Source organism: Strix aluco, chromosome 3, assembly GCF_031877795.1.
Source record: "Strix aluco isolate bStrAlu1 chromosome 3, bStrAlu1.hap1, whole genome shotgun sequence".
NCBI classification, from domain to species: domain Eukaryota; kingdom Metazoa; phylum Chordata; class Aves; order Strigiformes; family Strigidae; genus Strix; species Strix aluco.
In genome coordinates, this window is record NC_133933.1 from 127,319,923 (window position 1) to 127,342,534 (window position 22,612).

The following is a 22,612-nucleotide window of genomic DNA, read 5'->3' on the forward strand; positions in this document are numbered from 1 at the left end:
AGGGGGTGGAGTCCCCATCCCTGGATGTGTTTAAGGGCCGTTTGGATGAGCTGTTGGGGGATGTGGTGTAGGGGAGAACTTTGTAGAGTCAGGCTGAGGGTTGGATTCGATGATCCCAAGGGTCTTTTCCAACCTGAATGATTCTGTGATTATTCCCTCCCCCCCCATACTAAAAACCTGGAGCTCCCCAGTGACCTCTCCAGTAACACTGCTTTTGCACAGGGCTTTTCCCTCATGGATCTCACAGCAAGAAGGTAAGATGATCTTTAGCCAACAGACAAATACTGATATACCACAATGAATCAGCTGCCTAAGGTCAGTGGCAAAAGCCAGAAGCAAACCCCCACAATTTACAATCCAGTAGAGTACACAACAGATATGACAGTGATGAGATGAAAATGTGGTATCAAAACCACAAAGAAACTGGCATGTTAGACATGAAGCTCCCCTTCCTGCATCATTCCAGTATGCGCTACCTGGTGTGCCTGGGATTCCGAAGTCTTAGTTTCCTCAAAGTTGTCCAAGTCATAAACCATAATCCAGACATAATCCATAAACAGACAAGTGATACAAATTACAAAATTCTGCCAACTGGGGTACAATGCAAATAAACAAGCATATTCACGTTAACATGTTATAAATGTTCTGTGTAACATTTATAAATAGCAAAGGTAACAGAAGCCTTTGTGTATCTTTATACATGTATTCAGTGGGGCAAAATTAATCGAGCAGTAAAAACATGAAATAGCCGCCTGCACTTTTAAAGCCTGATAGATGGCATCAAAGAAATCTTTAACACTGAATTACAAACCAATAAATAACACCAGACTACACCACTGAGCAAAACTGTGGAGAGGTGTGGCATTTCACATCTCTATGTACAGACAAAAGGTTGCTGGTGGGGTTTTTTAATGTTACCTCCTTTAAAAAAACACCCTTTTTTTTCAGAAAGCATTGTGTGAAAGATGCCAAACTCAATAAAAAAAAGAATCAGGCTTCTCAGATTCTGTTTTTTGCCACAGTTAGATATATATTAGTGCAGGCGATGAAGAAAAATGTGTAAGTTTCTCAAGTGTTAAAATATAAAAGCCTAACTTGGAACGAGTGGCTAAATCTACTATCCTTGCCTTGTTTCTTTAAAAATCAAAGTTTTGCTGGTGAACGTTCCTACACACAAAGGAATTACCAGTGATAACCAAAAAGCAGAAGCTTTTCACTGCACTGAACCCTACAATTACCCAACATATCATCTTTTACCAATGAAACCAAACTCCACTGGGAAGGAACTACTTTCTGCTCTGTCCTTTACAGTGGTAACTACGGTCAGCCAGAGAACCCCAGCCACCAGGACTAGCGCAGCCATCGCAGCCTTATACGCCGAGCTATGGCAAAGTGCATTTCATCAACCTTTCAACTGTCCAACTTCAATGAAGTGCACTCTATTACACAGCTGCATGTTTCTGTAAAACGTCCTAGTCCTTAACAATTTATTCACTCATTTCAAACAGCTTTAGTAGGTGGTGCAGAGATAAACAAAGTGAATGGTCAAGGGAGCAAACTGTTAATGGGTGAGTGAAAGAGAAATTTGACTTTCTGAGCTGTCTAGTTTGCTCCTGGGGAGAGAGATGCAGACTGCTAGGCTTTTCAGATTCTGTTTGCAATGTAGACTTAAGCTATGCCCAAGGTGCTTTAAGCATACAGAAAGGCGCCTCTTTTTCAATATTTATATAAATCTAGAGAAAATTAAATAAATAGATTAGGGATTTGTGAGGATACTCTCTGATGGAAAAGTATGAAAGCTTTAAATGTCTTCACTGGTAAATAATATGCTATTACTGCAACAACAAATACAGCTGTGCGGTAAATGAACTATTTTCCAATTACTGTTTCTTGGATGAAAAACGTGTGTTGAGAGCCACTGACATTTAGAGATCATGGAATAGATGGATGCACAGGCAAACAGAATTTTGTTTGTAACAGAGGTCTAATGCAACAAAGATCAACTGTCTCATGTTGTTCCACAGCATTTCAGACAACGCAAAGTATGCTTGGTGTGAAATGAAACTTCAATCAGAACGTCACTTTTCTAGAACAGGTTAAAAAAGACCATTTAGAAAAGCTTCACTCCTCTGCTGTCCCAAGTGAAGACCTGTCAACAAGCTAATTTTCTAATAAAATGTTAAACACTGAGTACCTGAAGACATGAAATACAGTGATAAGCGCTATCTCCACCATACAGAAAAGAGACTGGATCAGGGCATTGTGGTCAGAGGTCCTGAAATATCTGCATGCTCCAAGTATCACCAGTAGCTGTGGCAGCACTGGGTTGGTCTCACAATTTTACACACTTCAGCTGGGATTCACTTTGCTTGGCTTTAGACACCAACATCTGAGCTTGTCACCCAAGGTCCTTCCATAATCAGGAGAGAAGCTGGCAACTCTAGGGCATGGCTCATCTGATCCAGGCCTCAGGACGAGACTAAGCACACCACTGAAGTGCTCTTCACTGATTAAGACGGGAGCACAGACTGCTTGCTCCACCTAAGGTCAGGTGGATCAATCCCACCGTAAGTATGTACTGTTTTACATAAGCAGGTTTTTTTCTCCAAGAAAAACCAAAGCCAGTTCAAATCTAATGCTTACTACAGTATCAGACCTTGATTATTTAAGCACTCTTGAAATTGTCAAACAATGAGAACTGGACTTAATATTTCCGAGTTGTTCTGGATATAGATTCTTACTTTTAACTACTAGAGCTCCTTAGGTTGTATACTGCTATTCAGCCCTTGCTCTTCTACTCAGTTCCTTGTCTATCTTGGATTATCATAGGCCTCACTACCGTAAAAAGAAAAATAAGAAAAGAGGGGAAAAAAAAAGAAAAAAGCCTCCCAAGTATCTAAACCCAGAAATAACAGCCCTTTCTTCCTTCTCTGCTTATAGAGAGAAATGTGAACACTCACCACCTTTCCTCCTCCCTCCCAACTACAAGATTTTAGGACCTACTATGAAAAGGTCAAAAAGAGGTCTCAGCTTTTGTAACAAATACTATTTATTAAAAATTGCTGACTGCTGCATTAATGCCAACAACTGCATATAATTTTAGTTCAAGCTTCGTAAAATTTTAAGGCTCAGATACCAAGCTAAAAATTCCAAGCAGTTATGAAGAGGTGTGTTTAAACAGTAGTCTACATTATTTGCTTAAAGCTAAGAAATAGATTTCAGTAAAATCTGACAACCATTTCCCCTCTGAACCTAGCAGAAAATGTAAAGACATTTGAAAGATTTCTCCACTTAGTTATTTATTTTGTACTGCTCCTTGGCCGGCTTTGGTTCTGCTGACTTTTGTACCAGTTACAGCAAAACGAGAACAGCATGTACAGACATGGGGTAAAATGATATATGATGTTAGGGCAAGTGCGAGAGCCTTATCCCATCCCAAAACTCTTATGTAAAAGTCTTCCCTCATGCTTTATAGAGCTGTGTTCAGTTTTCAGTACTACACTAGAGAACCAAAGAAGAGAAACCAAAACAGAGCAACAGACATAACCAGAGGTTTATAAAACATGATCTAGAAAAGGGAGACTGACTGAAAAAACAGGGGGTTATTTTGTTTGGTTTTTCTCCACCTAAAAAAAATAAAGAAAATGAAGAAAGACACAACATCATGTTTTAAATATCCCAAAGATCATTGTGAAAAATTAGTCTGTTCTTATGTCCACAGAGAAAGGAAGAGGGATTTAAATTTGGCAAGGAAATTTTAGATAGGAGGTTAGTTGCAAGGTTTAACTAAGGACAACAAAGAACAGGGAAAGACTGCTTATGAGAACAAATCATCCACTGGGAAAGATTTAAGAAAAACTGACCCTGAGAAAGGAAGAGCTCAAGTGCCTTCAATACTGCATTTTCACAATTACTCATCTCACTAAGTCTACTGAGGACACCCCTACTCAGTTCAAAGGGCTGTTTTTCCCTGTACTGACTGTTTTGTTTTCCTTCCATCAGACACAGAGCTTCTGGTAATCCCTAAAGAGCATTAAGCTCTCTTGTCTTCTAATTGATCTTCTTAATCATGCCTGATGGGTAAAAAACATGGAAGAAAAACTGCTGCATGTTCTTACCAGAGCCATAGTCAAAAGTAAACCAACTTGTTCCATGGCCTTGAAGAATCAACAAATTATCATAAAGCTGCTTAGCTTGTGCAGAGAAAACTTCTGCCAGCTTCAGTTATGCGGGCTGAATAGGTTACTCTTGGAACCTATATAGGACTACTCCAAACGTTACTATAACTTCCTTCCTCACCTCAGACCCACAAGTGGCGCTCCCCTACTCAGTTTCTGATGGCAGGAGCTTTATTACTTTAATTTAAATAGTAGGGTTTATGAACTTGCCTCATATTGGCTCAGTCAGACAGAGTAACTACAAGGAGACACTGCACACCAAGAGCCTTCTACTCAACGCCAGGTTACACCAAACAGGTTTCACCAGCATTTCAAACCACTGCAGGGACAACAATGACTGATGACACTAGAACACCCTCTGTACATGTTTAGGTCATCTGCCTTGACAAGCTTGATGGTACACTCTACAATAGCACATTTTTAAACAAAAATTCGTGAATTGTTCTACTTAAAAATATTTTTCCACTTCCACGCTCTTGGACAGAATTCTCCATTTTTTGACCTGAAACGCAGTTTCATTTGTCTACTGTTTGACCAGGCAAAACTCTCTGTAGAGCCTGCCTCTTACCTCTGAGTTAGTAAAAGATAACAGTCAGCTCTGCTGGAAACTATCGGAAAAAAATTGCATTCCCAGTGCAGAACAATATGGGCTCAATCTATCAAACTGACATCAACACCAGCATTACGTCAGCTAATCAACTGAAACCACTCCATGGCTTGACACAATTTCAGTACTCTGCTGCAACACTGAAGATGATGCTTACTTAACGTACAAGGGGGTACGAGGATCATTAAGAAAAGGTGTGATCAGTATCATAGCAGTCAAAAAGGGACAGAGAGTAACTTTCAAGAAATCACAAAGTAGGATTTAATTCTAATTGACTGAAATCACACAAAGTTTTCCACGGAAGGATTCAGTCACGGGTGATCCTCAAATTAAGGCACTGCTGGCATGCAACCGCAACTTCACAACTGAAACTAGACCAACTGCTCGAAGTTTGCATGGGAATATAAGTCTGCCTTTCCTCAATTTAATAGGGAAGCCTCAACATAAACTCCTATACTGTACTTTGCTATGTAGATCATGTATCATTACAACCTACTGATACCTGCAGAAGGCTATTCCATTCTCTCTACTCACAGTCAAAACTAATAACCCAAGAGCAATCTCCATGTGAACTATGTTTCAGAAATTATGACAACTTGCCTTCAAACATCATAACGTGAGTTGGTAGGACTGCTGAGTAACAGCAGCACAGGGTACACCAAGAGCAAGTGTTTCCACAGAAGTTTACATCATCCACCTATCTAGATCTAGAATAATCCAGAGTGTTACTGGGTAAATTAGCAGTCACTGCTGATCTACAATAACATTAAAGCCCACTTTGAATATTTTTACTTGGGAATTGCTTTTAAGACTAGCAGTATTATCAGTGATACCCATATATCACAATCACAGTAGAAACACATCTAGAAGAGCACAGTTTAAGAAAAACAAATAATTTATTTTTACTAAGCTTTTCTGAAAAATCTCTTCTTCTCCCTGGAATAAAAAAATATTACAGTAAGATCACAGACAGCAACAACTACCTCAGGCTAACAGCTTTGATTAACTGTAAGCAAACATGGGTTACTGCTGTGTCTGATAAGATAATATGGCAGAGAGCACAGTGTAATTACCTTCAAAAACTACCACTGCAAACCCGGAGTTCTTTGACTGGTCTCTCTCAGAGAAGAGGCTAACAATCTTGCGGAAGCTCACACAATAAACAAGTTAGTGAACAGCCTGGGTCCCTCTCAATACACAGCAGAAGCCCCACAATGAGCTTGCAGCAGTCACTAGAACTCTATTCCAGTACCTACTATCACACAAGTATAAATGAAGCAAGTCACTCTGTAAGCAGCAACTCACACTGGTCCAACATGTCAGCAGTTTCTGACACTGCTTCACATTAGGACAAGCTTTAAAGAGCAACAGGCCTCCAGATGAGGTGGCTTCAAGGAAAACACAGTATCAATTTATACTTTTCTCTGCCCTGACAAAATTTTCAATAGTGAAGGTGTGCAAAGGTCTTTTGCAATGAAGAGCTTTGTTAATGCTGAACTTTGTTTCTAAGCACGTAAATTCCCATTATGAACTACATTTCCAAATGTGAAACCTGATTTCACCAACCACCACAAAGGAAATCAATGGTTTTAGACATGAAGGGAAAAAACTTCCCACCATACTATGAGCAATTGGCCAAACAGAAAGTAACTGCTATGCAGTCTAAGCTTATTTTTAAAAAGAACTTTTTCATTGTTCATTTCCAGTGTTTTGGCACATCCTGGACTGAGGACATGGAGAAAAAGACTTTTTTCTATACAAAGAGAGTTATCCAACCCCCCCAAAATTATGACATTAGAAGAAAGACTAGCACGACAGTCCAATTTGAGACTCATAGGCAAGATCACAGAAATAAAAACATGAAAAAACTTCTTACTGATGTTCATCTGCTTCCTTCCAAAGGTCCCAAAGTAAGGCAATAGTAAGAGAACTGGTATAAAACCAACTAGTAGCATTTTCCTCTGAAAATAACTGTTTAACAGCAAAAGTATAGTTCTGTTTCCCAAAACTGTTCAACTGGCAGTCTGGGAAACGTCACTGCTTTAAGAGTTGACTAGTTACATTTGAATAAATAAAACTAAACCCACTTTCCTCCTTCCTGCTCATGGTGATGAAGGCTTTGGGGCAGGGGGGGGTGGGCGTGGGGTGTGGGGTGGTGGCTGTTAACTGCAAATATAATTTGTGGAGAAAACCAAGAATGTAATGAGTTAATTCACCTAAAGGACACTGAACAATTTTTTTTTTCCCCCCAGACTTCTAATATGCAAAGATACAAAGCTCCAGCTCAACTCAACAAGCTGTAAATGGAAAAGACAACTACTTTCTAGGCAGCACAAGTACACTTAAAGATTTAGCAGTTTCAGATAACGATTTTCAGTCATAGGTCTACTAGCACTTCGCAAACAAAACTACAGATCTCCGTAAGGTAGACATTACTCCTTTTTCCAGCGACAGAGGAACTAAGGGAGACATTAAGACCTAGTTTTGTTTCACCGAGATGCTCTAGGTGCCTCTGTAATAAAAAGAGAAAAATCAGAAACTTGAAAGGGAACTTCAACTCTTAAATGGGCCACCCTGCTCTCAGGAAGTGTCTTGTCTCTACCAAAAACGAAGGGAGCCTAAGGCAATTGCAGCTTTGTTTTAGTTAGGAGGCTAAAATAAGATGTGTCAAATCTGAACTCATGGGACTGGCTTAAAAACAGGCCACGAATATTCACCTGCACTAGAAAGAAAATGCAAGATTTCTGGCTAAATCCATTTATTTTCCCTGGCAAATTTTTTCTTATTCTAGACATAAGTTATCCTTGACAATACAAAAACTTTTTTATTTATTGCTTTCCTCATTATAGGCTATGGCTTACCTTCATTGTGGATCTCACAAATATTCCAAAATTCTGCAAGCAAAGACGTGATGTGTTATAGCTAAGCTGATCTAATATCCGGCTACTGTGGAAAGGGATTTGCTGCTTAATCTAAAAATAATTAATTTTCTGCCAATCCAGTGAACTGATCCAGATTACCACAAAGTTACAGGAGCACTGGAACAAGGTTAGAGGTAATAGCAAGGGGCAGCTGGGGAAAAATAAGTAGCACTGAACCTTTTTGGCACAAGCTAAAACGTTACGAGCATCCTAGCCATAGCACAAACTGCATGGTAACCATTCTGGTAAACAGTAAAAATATTTTCACACACAGGTAAAGACAATTCCTAAGGGATCTGCCATATATCTGTGTCATCCAGGAGAAGTATATACCCTCCAAAACTGCTATGCTCACACGTGTACTCTGATGATCAACTGTACATTATGCAGAGATCAAACACTGCGACTTGCATAAACAGTCAGCTCTATCAGATCCTGAACAGCCTGACAGTCAAGACCACTGATAACCCTCAGATGTGATCCTTTGGTGCCAACTACATTCCCAACAGACATATTAGTAAAAAAAGTTTATTCTCCAAAGGCAACACAGTAGTACAAATGAATACATGTGACCATAAAAGCAGACTACTCAGGGATCCCACCATATTTTAGTTTTATGAGTAATTTCTCTATTCCTAGTTTCTTACTCTCTCTTATTTTCTCCAGGTGTTTTCTCAGTAACAGCACACCTGAAAATTCAAAAGTAATTCAAGCTTTAGAAGCATGTAAGCTAGAGAGAAAATAAATAAAATCTCCAATAAACTAGTAAGTGATACACCTTGCAGCAGAGTGTACTATGTAACCCATAAAACTCCAGCTAAGCAACTGGTTTTCAGTGTAAGTTAATTCAGAGGACTCGGGCTGCAAGGAAAAGCAAAAATGGGCACTTTGGTCTGGTAAATTACCATCTTGGTGTATCTTGGATATTTCAAAGAACAGGTAATTTACTTTGCTTTGTACTTTGTGTAACTAGAGCTTCCTCCCCTGCAGACTTTCAATAGTGTTTATAATTTAGCAATCAACTGAAACGATGATGTTAACTACCACAGTTTTGATAAAAATATTTGTATGCTGCAAGCCAACATTATGAATAGTCTTCAAAGGAAAAGTAATGCTGGCAGGAAGTTTATACGTTATGAATTACAAAGGGAAGCAACTAGCTTGTTAAATAGATGCCTCTACTATCTCATTTCATCTGATAAGGTTCATAGCTTAACATACACCTTAGGTAGGAATGCTTTTCTTTACAAATATATTGCTTGGAAAAGAAGAGAATACAAGGTATTGCAGAGAACCGAAGCAGTTACTAAATGCAACTGTGAGCATCAGAAAACCCCCATTTCTGAAACGACTAGCTCTGCGGTGTAGCCTAGCCTTGAACAAATATGCTAAGACTTCTAGAAGCTACTGGAAAGATCAGAAAATTCCACCAGGATTCAAGCAAATCTAAGCTGTACCACAGACACGTCATGAGGTCACAGGGATTCACTTGCATGGACCTGAAACTCTCCATCCCTAATGCAAAAAAGTTCACACAGTAATCCTGTAACATTCTTAAGTCACGCTAAGTAACACATTCAAAGAGTCCCAAACCCTCAAAATAAAGTAGAAGTGAAAAGTATTACTAATACATAGCAGTACATTCTAATACTGAAACTATTGCTGAGTTGTACATTACTGCTGATGATGCCTGGACAGGATATCTAGCCAAACAGAAGCTCTCCACAACTGCTCTACTTTGCCTCTTCAAGTTCATCAATAACAGCACAAATCTGTTTGTGATATCACCATCAATTTCAGGAAGATAAATGTCATGTCAACATATACAAGGCTGCCACCACTAAATCACTCCAGCAGTGAAAACAGGCCAATTAGAGAAAGACGACTGTTTGTCCACGCCATCAATCCACCCAGTAATCTCGGAGCAATGAAGACAGCCCTAGAAATAGCTGGCTTTTTCGCACAGGATCTGCAGGGTGTTAGCAGTCCCATATGGTAGCATTAGACAGTGACTACCCGATGTGCAGCTGTCTCCAGCAAATATCACTAAACTGATTTTTTTTCCCTTAATGATCTTAGTGCAATACAAAGGGGAAGAACCAGCCCCAAAAGCTCACTGACATCAGTTTCTGTTGCTAGCAAACTCTATTTTAGTTTCTACTCTTTTCTCAAAGGAAGTTAAGAGTACAAGAAAGTATCTTGGGGTATTGAAAGCTGAGCTAATATCCCTGCTTTTCATTAGGGTTGTCTGATACTTTCCATTAAAAAATCTACTTCAACTGATACTGCTTTCAGACAATTTTTCTTGGAAAAACGTTAAAATGAAGGTGGGTTTTGCCATTGCTGAGAATGGGTTAGGAAAAAAATTAACTGCTGTGCTTTTTCCATTGTATATTCGTTTGTTCATTAAACTGCTATGCTTTTTATTTATTATTTAAAGAACGATTCAGCTGGTGACCTGTTCTTAGAAAACTGTGTATCTTGCTTTTAGGAAGGGCCTTTTAAATAAGGTCAGGCAACAGAGCTGCACTAAACTGCATTTTGCACACACTTGGGAGCGATTTTCAGCTCCAGTTTGACTGTGCAAAGAGTCCACCTGCACTCAACAAACAGTGAGTTGTGAGAGGTAGTGCAGGACTCTCACTGTACCTGCAAGCTCTGCTGGCCCTGGGTGCCTGACTGCACTGGGGTGTGGGGGATTTTGAACACATACACAAGCTTGCTCTCTCACTTTAGGGTGAGTGCACCAAGCAATTAGTCTTTTCGAGCAGCACTCCAAGCTCCCAGCTCATCTGAAGAGATGTAGCTATGTTAGTGAGACATGGAGTCTCATGATTACAGCAGCTTATCATAGACACAACTAGCTGGCTTGTTCAGCTGTCTTCCATGGAGTCCCATGCAACTTTGGTAGCAAATGAAACTCAATTTTTTTTCTTGGCAAGACCCCTGATTTGTATTTTACTTCCTGGGTGTCTGTCTTGTGACTACAGAGCAATAAGCACTTACAGAACGAACAAATGCAACAAAGGTTTGACAAACTAATGACTTGACCTTACTTTCTTTGCTTCAATATCCTTGACAAGCATTTGACTCATTCAAATATTGGGAGATGAGCAGAAATCAACAGCACAGGAAAGCCCACACAGAAGTAACTAATTTAGACTGCAGAAATAAGTGTGCAGTGCAAAGGCACAGGGCCACACACTGAACAATAAAGAGAAAACAAAATATTCAATAGCTACTCATTAAGCAAGTACCATCCACCCTGTGCAGTAAATGAGTCTGTGGAAAAACTAGGCGGTAATCATGAAATTAAAGACTGTCTCATAACGCATATGCATAGGCAAATTAAGGCTGCCAGAGTAAAGCTGTTTGTGTATTCCCCAACTTTGACTGTTTGACTTTGCAACTTTAATAATGCACTTCTAATGCAGTTTTGGGCGTAAGATATTTAAATTTCAAAAGCATTTGTACACAAATTAGGTACAGCCCTCAGATTGCTGGCGTAAGGCCAGCTCAGCCCCTGCTCACCACGCAAGCTGGCTGCTGCTGTGCTCAGACTGTTTTGGGGAAAATAAAAGAGTAGAGCAGAGCGTGTGAGAGCGGGCAGTGTTGGGCAGGGCAATGGTGCTCTCTGCTGGGTGAGCAGCGGCACGACAAGTGCTCTGGCATTAACGCTAAACCGCTCGGCTACTGGGCTACGTGCAGGTGAACCGCTCCTGGCCCACGCGGCTGACTAACAACTGCGGAGCCTAAACCTGGAAGACATTCTTGACTGACAGACTTGACAAAACACACAGTCACGCTGTGTTTCATGCATATGAATCAAGTGAAAATTCAGCCTTTCTGGCCGCTCTCTCATGTTATTCCTGCTGTAGTAGCTGTTTGAGGAGGTTTACTTCTAGCAACAGTAGCTATGCTGATGTTAAATACAGAAGAACTTTAAAAAAAAGTTTCCTTTTACCAAGGAAAATAATCATCTCATCCCTGCATAATTTAGAGAGACTTTTAGGCTAAAATGTTATTTTGGATAACAGGTAATGACCTACTGCGAGTCTGAACAAACACAGGTTCTGTGGGAACAAACAATTTAAAGCCAGCTTACCTTTTATCAAAAGAGCTGTGTATTTTTGTGTTTTGTGTGGAGTGTTTGGGTGAAACTCTAGAGATGGGACAGGGCAAGGGAAATCAGTGTCAAAAGGTTGAATTGCCACCTTCTACTTAGTGCGCCGTACCTCAAATGATTTCCTCTCCACACACAACCTCCTCAATCCCAGGACACCCTACCAAATCTTAATGCTTTGTTGAGTTAAGGCCTGCGACTGCTGCATTTTCAATAAACCGATGCAAGCGTGTTGACACTGGAGAATGCTGTACTCTACAACTCAGCAGAAAAAGATGTAGTTTCAGTTCTTGGTCCCTTAGCACCAGTGTCCAGTACTCAAACTGTATGCAGGCACTTTGGTGAGATGTTGCTATCCGAACTCTGACATTTTGTAGTTGCAGAAAATGTAAGTTATGCACAACAGCAAACTCAAAATTTGAATTTCAAATGCATTCGTAAGGAAGCCCACTATTTCCTGATAAAGTGGAATGGGATCACAAACATCCACTGTTCTCTTTTTTGGAGGGAATCACTGGAGATGCCAGTCTGGCAAGAATTCAGGACTATCTAGACTTTCACATATGTAATTGTCAAGCAGAAGCCAAATCTTAAGTTGGAAAGAGAACTTGAGAGGAGTTTTGGGACAGAAACACTGTTTTTAAGCATCTTTCCTGAAGTATCTCATACTGGCCACTATCAGGGCCAAAGTGCAAAAATAGAAAGATCGGGTATCTGGATTCACTGACAGTGGAGATGAAGAATACAGCAAAAAATCCACATGGAATTTAGAGAGAGCAGAACCTGACCTTCTCTCCAGTTGAGAATAAAGTGGGTGAGACGAGCAGTGTTACAGCTAATACTGCAAAGAAACTGTGTGGGAATACTCTAGGGATATTTTAAGAAAAGGAGGAGGATGAGAGAAGGCAATTTAAACACCTCAGGAACATCTATGAACTTCTCAGGAGAATTCCTCAACAACCTTTTCAAAGGAATCCCACCAAGAGACCTGAATGATTTATAAAGTAACCTGTAACTCTTATATAGAAAAAAAGAAACCACACACATGGGAAGAAATTTTTTAAAAAAAAAAAGGCAGGTGCAAAAAGCAGAAAAAAGTGACACTGACCTCAAGCCTCTTTTCAAGTGACTCTATCCTGTCTTTTTTGCTGGCCAAGTTAGCTCTTGTGTAACGGCTCTGTCCAGGCAGGTATAACACTTGGCTGTAACATTCTTCCCACACCTGGTTATAAGCTTCACTTGAGAGCTCTCCATGCCCCATTCCTTGCTTTACCACTTCCATCTCTTGTGCCAGTAGATCCTGTGCCTGTTAGAAATGATGAGAAATAAATTGCAGTTACAATACACAGGATACAAGAAAATTCCTCTTCTTTTCAATCCTTCAGTGTGCAATTCACAGGGGCAGTTTCTCTTTTCATACTAAAAGCTCACCATCAGGTTAAGCTAACTATGAAATCTAACACAGATGCTGTGGATTATAAATGAAACCCAGGCTAGAAGGCTACTCACAGCACAACTATCCCTCATTTTATATAATTTGGCCAAACCTGACATCACTCTGCTATAGCTAATGAAAGCTGTGGCACAGCTAGATACTTCATCTTGCTGCAGAAGAAAAGAGATAAAAGCAAGGACCTTGAGGGGAGGGATAACTGTACAGACAGAAGTAGCTGTTCTATGAAACGAAAAAATCACTTTTCATTTCCTTTTGCTTGCCCTTCTCCACACAAGCTGGAAAGTCAAGTCTAAACATTAATGGGCGAGCTGTATAAGCTCCATTGCAGGAAATACTACTCTGACTTTTAACTAACATGCATTCTGTTGCTAGAGAACTAATGGTGAGGTATGAGCATTCTGCTGTTTCCAGTTTAGTTTACAAAGTAACTTAGAGGGAACTGAAAAGATTCATGTTGTTCTCACAACTCTTAAAATTTCTGACAAAGAGCCTGGCCCCCAAAACTACATAGGCACCCAGGTCCTTCCAATTTTATTTGTAACTAAAAAACAAAAATATCTTTGCCGATCTGGACTTCATTGGTTATAAGTGCATGTGCCTCTTTCAACAGGATTTATACAAGCACCAGAAACTTCCATATCAACATTAGATATCTCACTGCAAGCAGATATATGTTTTATAATAGCACATTGCCCAGGAATTTTCAGGTATCACCAGATTAGTTGACTCCAGGGATACCAGGGAAAGGAAAATGAATTACTTATCTTCAATGGTCAAGACAGATGAAATAGGAGTACTCAAACCACACCTGACAAAGCTAAATCTTATAAAGGTTCACTTTCAATTAGCATCTATTTGTACACTTTGAGGAACTAAAGCCATTTAGTTGTGGTGCCAAAACAGTTCCACAGCTTTAAGAGCTCATCATACTGTGCTTAGCACCACTGCTAATCCTTCCCAAAAGAGCACTACATATCAGGAAAAGAAAGAAGCATTTTATGAAGGGATTTTAGGAAGATGTTCTAAAAAAAAAATGAAGAAATAAAGAAAAATAAACAAGCCCCAGGTGAGAGCACAGAGATGGGAAAATTTCCTGGTTTGAATTTGATTTTAGATCAAGAGGGAATCTTATGCTGAATGTTAGAGCAAGCAGGAGCAAGGATGCAAAAAACTTCTGCCCACCAGTTAGGAGACAGAATTTCCAGGGACTCTGAAGAAAGTTTCCAGACAAAAACTACTGGACTGTGTAATAGTCTCTAAGGGAAGTGATAGAAAACTTAATTCTCGTTGCACTTCAAAACAACAAGAGAAAGCATTCAAAGAGTGTTCCTAAGGGAACAATCTGACACTGGCAGGGCAGTGAAATTCATGATCTAACTGTATTTTCCATCTTTAACTTCTGCTCAGAAATCTTCAAGTATAATTTTTCATTTAACAGCAAATTGGAAGTACATACTGTTCAGTGTTTCTCATTTTAGGCTCTTGATTCATTGGTCAGATATGGACAAGGAGATGGATTTAAAATCTGCTTGTATATCTTTAGAGTCCCTTTAAAGCAATATGGGATTTAGGTGTAGAGATAGCACAGCTATTGTCAGAACACAAGTCTTGGATAGCAGGAGTCTGCATAAAGCAGATAACTTGGTGGCATGTGATTTTGTCCTTTTCACTGATTTTTATTCCTGTAAGCATTTGGTCAAAGGTTACTGGCACAACTTCACAGGTGAAACTCTTTGAAAGAGCTAACCACAGCACTGTGTGTCTGAACTGTCTATCTGTCACTTGGCAGCAAAAGGCAACATCTGTAGCTGCTTAAATAACTGAACAACCCGAACCGGAACCCTTGGTACAGGACTGCTGTTTAACTTGGGATCACAATGCAAAACAGGACAGAGTGCCCAGACAGCCTACTCATTTCATCCAGCAACAACCTATTCTGCCTATTCAGCACTTTTTAACTGGGTATACTTTAAGATCAGTTGCCATGGCCCAGCAGGCTCTGCACTAGCACAGCTCTGTTGGATCAAGCTTGACAAGCATAATTAAAACAACTTCATTTGCTGCTCCAAGTTATAAGATGGCTACCACTGTCACATTTAGTCTGCACTGCTATGAAAAAAATGCTTAGTAATTCTGGATTAATGAACTACACAGGCAGCAGAAGGTGGATGCCAAGAAGGCCAATGGCATCCTGGCTTGCATCAGAAATAGTGTGGCCAGCAGGGACAGGGAAGTGATCTTGCCCCTGTACTCGGTACTGGTGAGGCCGCACCTCCATTACTGGGTTCAGTTTTGGGCCCCTCACTACAAAAAGGACATTGAATGACTCGAGCGTGTCCAGAGAAGGGCAACGAAGCTGGTGCAGGGTCTGGAGCACATGTTGTACAAGGAGCGGCTGAGGGAACTGGGGTTGTTTAGTCTGGAGAAGAGGAGGCTGAGGGGAGACCTCATCGCCCTCTACAACTCCCTGAAAGGACGTTGCAGAGAGCTGGGGATGAGTCTCTTTAACCAAGTAACAAGTGATAGGACAAGAGGGAATGGCCTCAAGCTGCGCCAGGGCAGGGTTAGACTGGCTGTTAGGAAGTATTTCTTTCCAGAAGGGGTTGTTGGGCGTTGGAATGGGCTGCCCAGGGAGGTGGTGGAGTCCCCATCCCTGGAGGGGTTTAAGAGTCGGGTCGACATAGCACTGAGGGATCTGGTGTAGTTGGGAACTGCCAGTGTGAGGTTAACGGTTGGACTAGATGATCTTCAAGGTCCTTTCCAACCTAGAAGAATCTGTGATTCTGTGATTCTGTGAAGTCTCAATGATTTAACACCAGTTTCCAGAAACAGTAGAATTTGGTACCTGTTGGGGTATTACAGCTCCTACCCTCACTTAAAATGAGAAGCAATCACAACACATTCAAAATTGTATCTATAAGACAATGTCTCTGGACAAATACAGCATCATAATTGTAACTGCTGTTAATCTGTGCCTAGATTAACATCAACTCACAGAAAAGAGAACATGCACTTAAATTATCCTTACAGCTCTTCACACAAACCGCTGGAGATCTCCCAAATAAATTTTATGCAGGCTTGAACACACTTTTTTTGCAAGATTACAGGACCATGACAGAAGGAGACATTAGGTCACTAGTAATTAAACCATACAATTCTCACCTTCTTGAGATCCTCTTTGGAGAACTTCTCATAAGGATTTTGTTCCAAGTAAGCCATATGTTCTGCATTGTTGCTTCCAAATCCTGGGCCTTTCCCCTTCTTACCACTAGGCTGCTCTCCAAATGGGTGATGTAAAAGATCAAAATGAAGCATAGTAATCATCTCTTTCTTTATCAGCTCTTCACTTTTCTGCAGGTCTGTTAGAGGTGGTTCCACATTTAAGGGTCTCAGTATTGTTTCATTAACCTGCCCAGGAATTAAAAAAAAGTTCATAAACATCATATACAGCAAAGATCACATTAAATTTATATACCCCCACCTGAGTATGAATTTTATATTAGCTACACCATGCAGAACAGGTGCCAAAATCCCTTGTGCTGTGACACACACAGCAACTCAAACACTCAACTGTGGTTTCATTTGTACATGTGAAATACCTCATAACAATTTCACTGTGAAAGTGTCCCATAACGCTGAAATCAGCACACGCAAAAATTTAATTCTCTCATGATCTACTTAGACTGTGTTTCCTCCTAGAATGGTTAAAACCTTTACTTCTATTTTTTTCCTTAAAAGTGAATTTTGTTTCCACTTACTTCTGAGGGCCGTGGTAGATTCTTCTGCACAGCTTTGTGCATTCTCTTCAGTTCCTTTGCACGCTCTGCATCTCGGAGAGCCTAGGCAAACAAGGTAAGTGTTACTTCAGCTACTGTAATACAATCAGATGCTTCCTAGAAATGTATGCAATATAAAAACTAATTGATTACTGCAGCAAAGATTCCTTAAAGTATAAAGACTTCATGTTATGAAGCCAGAGCCAAATAATGTGATGACATCGTAATTGCCCCTGAAGTAAACTGAAAGAACACAGCAGACTAACTCTAAGAGGAGACATATCCTAAAAAGTCCTTTCCAGACATCAAATTCTCCTTCAGCCTCAACCCCAGCACACTGTTCTTTACAAATTTCTCCACATCAAGTTTGACAACTGCTGTAACTCTCCAGACATGAAATCCATCAGGATAAGAAAGACTTAAATTTGCAGCCAGGACTCTATTTGTCTTCTTCAATGACATAAAGTAACTACTTCACTAAAACAAAACTTGTGAAAGTGTAAAAACATGAGATTTCTCCTTACATTCAACTTTCAGGCAATAAATAACATGAAAAGGCAGTGTAGTCTAAAACTTCAGGAATGATGACCAAGACCTTCCATGTTCTAATCCCAGCCATGTCACGCCCTCGTTTGAAAGGCAGGATGCTATTCTCTTGAATGATATTACAACTCAAATTCTTTTCTCACTCCTTTTCCTCACACAGAAATTATCTGTATTTTTTCAGACTTTTTATTAGGGTGTGTATGCACAAGACATGCACATGTATGTATATAATGTGTTTCTCCCTAAAACAGGACACGCTAGGAATCAAATTCTGGGAAATGCTTATCGTATTAGAAGATATCAGAGCATGGAATTTTTAAAAATATTTTGTTCAACCCCTGTGAACTCTAAAAACCATTTATTTAAAGTTATATAACAAAAACAGATTCGCATCACAAAAATTAGGATAAGCAATAAATGGAAAAGGGACTGTTCTTATAAACAGAAAAATGTAAAGTGTCTCCAATTACTGGCCAGTACAGCTATTTAACCAGCAGAATTTAAGCTAGCACTTCATCCAGCCTTCCTTGATTCTGAAACAAAACAAAACAAAAAAACAGGGACCTATCCACAGCTTGGCCATCTGGGTAACCCTATGGCACAAGACATACAAAAAAGACCAATTCACTGCATGGCAGATTTCTATCTGTGTCCTACCAGCCAGCACGGATTTGTATATACCTGTCTTACATTTCACCAACAGTAACTTTTAACCTTGAAAGAATAACCTGAAACTGAAAAACAAACAAAAAAAAAAAGCACAGTTCTCACATGCTTAAAATCAAGCATGTGCCTCTGTAGAAAAATGCTTTTAATTTTATCTTTGAGGGACAAACGCAGGAGGTAGGACATACACACTCTTAGAGACTGCGTTGTAGAAAATGACATGTGATACATAACATTAACAAATTAAGAAAAGAATTTTCTGTGTGTGTATAATCTGATGGCAGCACAGAAAACAGGTACATTTTACTTTGTTATGCTGTAAAAGCTGTATCACTTCCACTAATCAGGTGTGAAACTATGAAAAACATACAAGGAACGTATGTGATTTTAAACAAAAGACATTGTCTGCATCACAAACACCTACCTGCTTGCGGGCATCTATATCAGCAGTATCTTCTACAAAGGCTTCATCTACTTCATGTTCCTCAAGTTCTTTTTCTGCATTTTCAGGTAAAACAATCTCAAAGTCATTCTTTGGAGCAGGAAGGGCCATGAGTCCAAGGCGCAGGTGTTCACGAGACTCCCTCTCCTGTTGGAATAACCTAAGATATAATGCTTCTGGATTCACGCGCTAAGGTGCAATACAATCAAATTCCATCCACCTACATTAACAGACATGAACAATACACAACTAATATCAACCCGCCATCTTAGTCTGCTACAAAACCAACAGAAACAAAATCTCCGAAGTCTGACAAGAGAGGCATGTTACTAATCCAGGTGGGCCTAGGGACCACCACCCCAGAGTTTATGCACTACTAAGCACAGAAACTCTCTGATACTAAAAAATGACAGCTTTCTTAAAGATAGCCAATGAAATCTTCAAACTGGCTGAAATATACTCAAGTAAAACAACAGAATGGCACCTTCGCCTCCCAGTAGTTTCAGTGCAACAGCAGAGACTCACATAAATACCTTTCAAGAAATTGAAAATATGTGAAAACGTCTCCGCGCTGCCGATGGACACAGGGGTATTTGCAAGCCTAACTGGAACTCTTTTCCTTGCAGTTGCTCACAAATCTGGGGGTTGTGGCACAGTACAAAAATGAGACAAACAGCACCAGATCTGGAAACCAGTGCAATCCAGCAGGAAATTGAAGCCCCAGTTTTCCTTCTAGCAGTAAAAAACCTTTTTACTATAAAAAGGCTAAGACAGAACCAAAGTACATATAAGGACATCAAATAAACCTTGTCCTTTAAGCTAAGAGGAAATCTGAAATTCTGAACTCGAAGAGTTATTTTTGCAAGAAGAACATGCCAAAAACTTGAAGTGGATATCCTTAGCTAGCCCAAAAAGAAAAATGTCAATAGCTCTGGTGGGAGATATCCAAAGCCACAGTTACGGCTGGAGAATTAGCCACATAAAAGGAGTTCCCAAGGTGCTACCTATTAGGTATATGCCCTTTTATATGATGTCTAATTGGCAGGGTACATCTGGCTGAATCTCCAAGAATGGAAACATCTGTTGCCAAAGGCGATGAAAGAATCTGGATGGGACTCGGATTACTGGACATCTCAAACCCAAGTGCTCCTAATGGCAAAAATTAAACTCCTTTAGCTCAATGTTGTCAACACAACAGACTGATGAAAAGTCCTGTAGGTAAACTGGGAAGCCAAGATGATGAGGGATTTGAGGGCTGTGTAGGATTGCAAGAAAAATGAATCTTTGCTTGAGATGTATTTCCTGCTCAGCTTCAAAGATACAAGTAGGGCTGAAACTTAACTATGTCTCCTTTGACAAATAGCTTTAGAACACTTTTACTGAGCACACTGAAAGCCATTCTAAGTGGCAAGATTTCTGTTCTTTCAAATAAAGATTTAATTTTATCAGGCGATGAGAACAGACATGTAGACAAGTGGTAGAAATAACACTTGCTTTTATTATGAAATAAAATTCTGTTCAGGAGATGAGAATCAAAAATCCTGAAAATTAATAGAGCAGTGATTTCCACTTCTTAAGTACTTCTTACCATTTGTTTCGCATAAGATGGGTCACTGTAATCTGCCATTCCCTCTTCTGGGTTGATGTTCAGTTTATCGCGCAGGGGAGTTCTACCAGGAGTTGTACCAACCACGGGTTTAGGAGTTAGTCCTCCACGAGGAGTTAAGCCTTCTGGTCCATGAGAAGGTGTTCTAGAGGAAGTGCAGATACAGTCATTTAGTTTTTTCCTAAAGACCTCTACTTACAAAAGTTTGAAAGCTGCAAAAAGTTACGCAAATACTGTTAATAAATTCAATCTAGATTTTTTTCTTGGGAGGCAGTGACACTATAATACGCCATTAGAAGAATCCACCTGTTGAGGGGTAACTTAAGGGCCTGTCAAGCTGAAATCTAGGCACATCATTATGTTAAGAGAAGTTTCAAGAACTACAGCAACACAAACTCCCACTGCTACTTTTGGGAGAAGAGATTATCCAGTCACCAGGCACTATTCTGGGATACAGTAATCAGGATTTAATTGCAAGCTCTGATTTCCTTACCACCTGTGGCAAGTCATTCACTCTGAATACATCTGGCTTAACAGCTGTTCCATCTTACAACTGAATTAATCACTCTGAAGATGCCTCTTTGCTTTCACTGATTATTGAAGGAATAATTACATTACAATTATTACTTTTAAGCACCTTAGCTTAGGCAGGATGGATAAAGTCTTAGATTTTGTAGGCCTCAGTTGCTTCTCCTCTAGACTGAGAAGAAATATTGTTCTCTACCCCAATAACCTACTATGTGAAAGGCATGCAGGCATGGTCTTGGATGTAGTCACAAGTTTTCTGTTGCCAAGCTATAATGAAGTTTCACATAGTGATGGTAATAATAAACAACTGATAAGGCATTTTTAAATGTCTCAAAGAAAACAATTTCAGGAAGGGGAAAAACTTTTAGGAAAAAAGCCTACGTTATAGCACTCATCTACACTTATTTAAATATTTTGAGATCGCAATGACAAGTAGAGAATAACCCTGTCAGAGACAGACTGGACAATGGACAAATGACTTAATACATCATTTCCACTACTAGTTACTGTAATTCTGTAGTGCCAGTAACATGTTGTAACGGTGGACAGACACACGCTACTGGTCCTTGTTTAAGGGATACAACAGTGCCTCATTTACTGGGTATGTCTGTGAGAGACAGGTGGTACTTTCCTCTTGCTTGAGGTTGTCCACAAATTTTTTATGAACTCTCGTTTAGAGTAACACATACAAGCAGTAACATTTGCAGGATGACACCCACAAAAAACCAGCAAAATGAATTTTTATGATTTCAAATGAGTATTTCTGAGGATGGATCTACTTTGCTGATTATACTAGCAGAAAAAGTTTTATTCTGACTTCCAGAAGAAACAATTTCCAAGCAAGCAGGTTTCTTTTTCTAGTTGTCTCAGTTTCATGCAGTGCTTAAAACCCTATTACAATTTTCAACTTAATACCTTTTAAGAAAATTCTTATAACTAGGATGTGGAAGAAAGCCCCAAAACCCCAATCAAACCAAAAAAACCGAATGCAAGGCAACAACTTCCATAAAAACCTTGCATCAAAATATTACAAATTTCATACCATCATAGGAAAAAAAGGTGTAACTTAAATAGTTGCTCTTTTGGCCTAAATAATAAGATGATGGCTCTACTTTACAACCCCGCCTCCTTAAAAAGTTATGGCTACCCTTTATTTATTTTTAACCTCTTAATGGATTTATTATTTTTCTCTCTGCTCAAGGTCTTGGACTTCACACTGATACAGCATTTCTGCAAGCCAATTGATACATAGGTACCATATTTACATGTGCAAATCTGAATTTCAGAAGCTAAAAAAACACCACAAACAAAAAAAAACCCCAAACAAACAATAAAATTAGAATGTCTTTACATTTTTTAATATAAAATTACCCAAATGAACAGCCAGATCACTCCAGGCCAAACTATACATTCACTCTGCACCGCACTGACGCCAATAGATCTCCACAAAAAGATTCATTTATGTAGATCCAATTAGAAGAGCAGGGCTTTTGCACACAGCTTTTAAACAACAAAATAAAGCTGCTTTTGAAAAGCTGCCATAAAGGTCCTTTTTATTTCATCCTCCACTTTTCCTACTAGCATGATACAAGTAAAATTAGAACCGAAGTTGAAAAGATTGACAGACAAAATGTACTAAGTGTAATATTTTTTAGCTGTATGGTATTTGGCATTTGTGGGATATATATTTACTCAGGACTCACTGTAAGAGTTAAACCACCAATTCCATGCTATTTAGATTGGCAATATAAGAAATATTTTAT

The 22,612-nt window shown here is 39.5% G+C and overlaps 1 protein-coding gene across 1 annotated transcript in view; it reads right to left on the reverse strand.

The window, feature by feature from the left end:
- The window catches only part of CDC5L (cell division cycle 5 like), a 36,743-nt gene that overhangs the window by 3,712 nt on the left and 10,419 nt on the right, over positions 1-22,612 (reverse strand). Inside the window, exons 10-14 of the mRNA XM_074820233.1 lie at positions 20,304-20,466; positions 18,698-18,862; positions 17,044-17,124; positions 16,448-16,693; positions 12,938-13,135 (exon numbers count right to left, since the gene is read on the reverse strand). Coding sequence (XP_074676334.1) covers positions 12,938-13,135; positions 16,448-16,693; positions 17,044-17,124; positions 18,698-18,862; positions 20,304-20,466 — 853 coding nt within the window. The remainder of the gene's footprint in view (positions 1-12,937; positions 13,136-16,447; positions 16,694-17,043; positions 17,125-18,697; positions 18,863-20,303; positions 20,467-22,612) is intronic.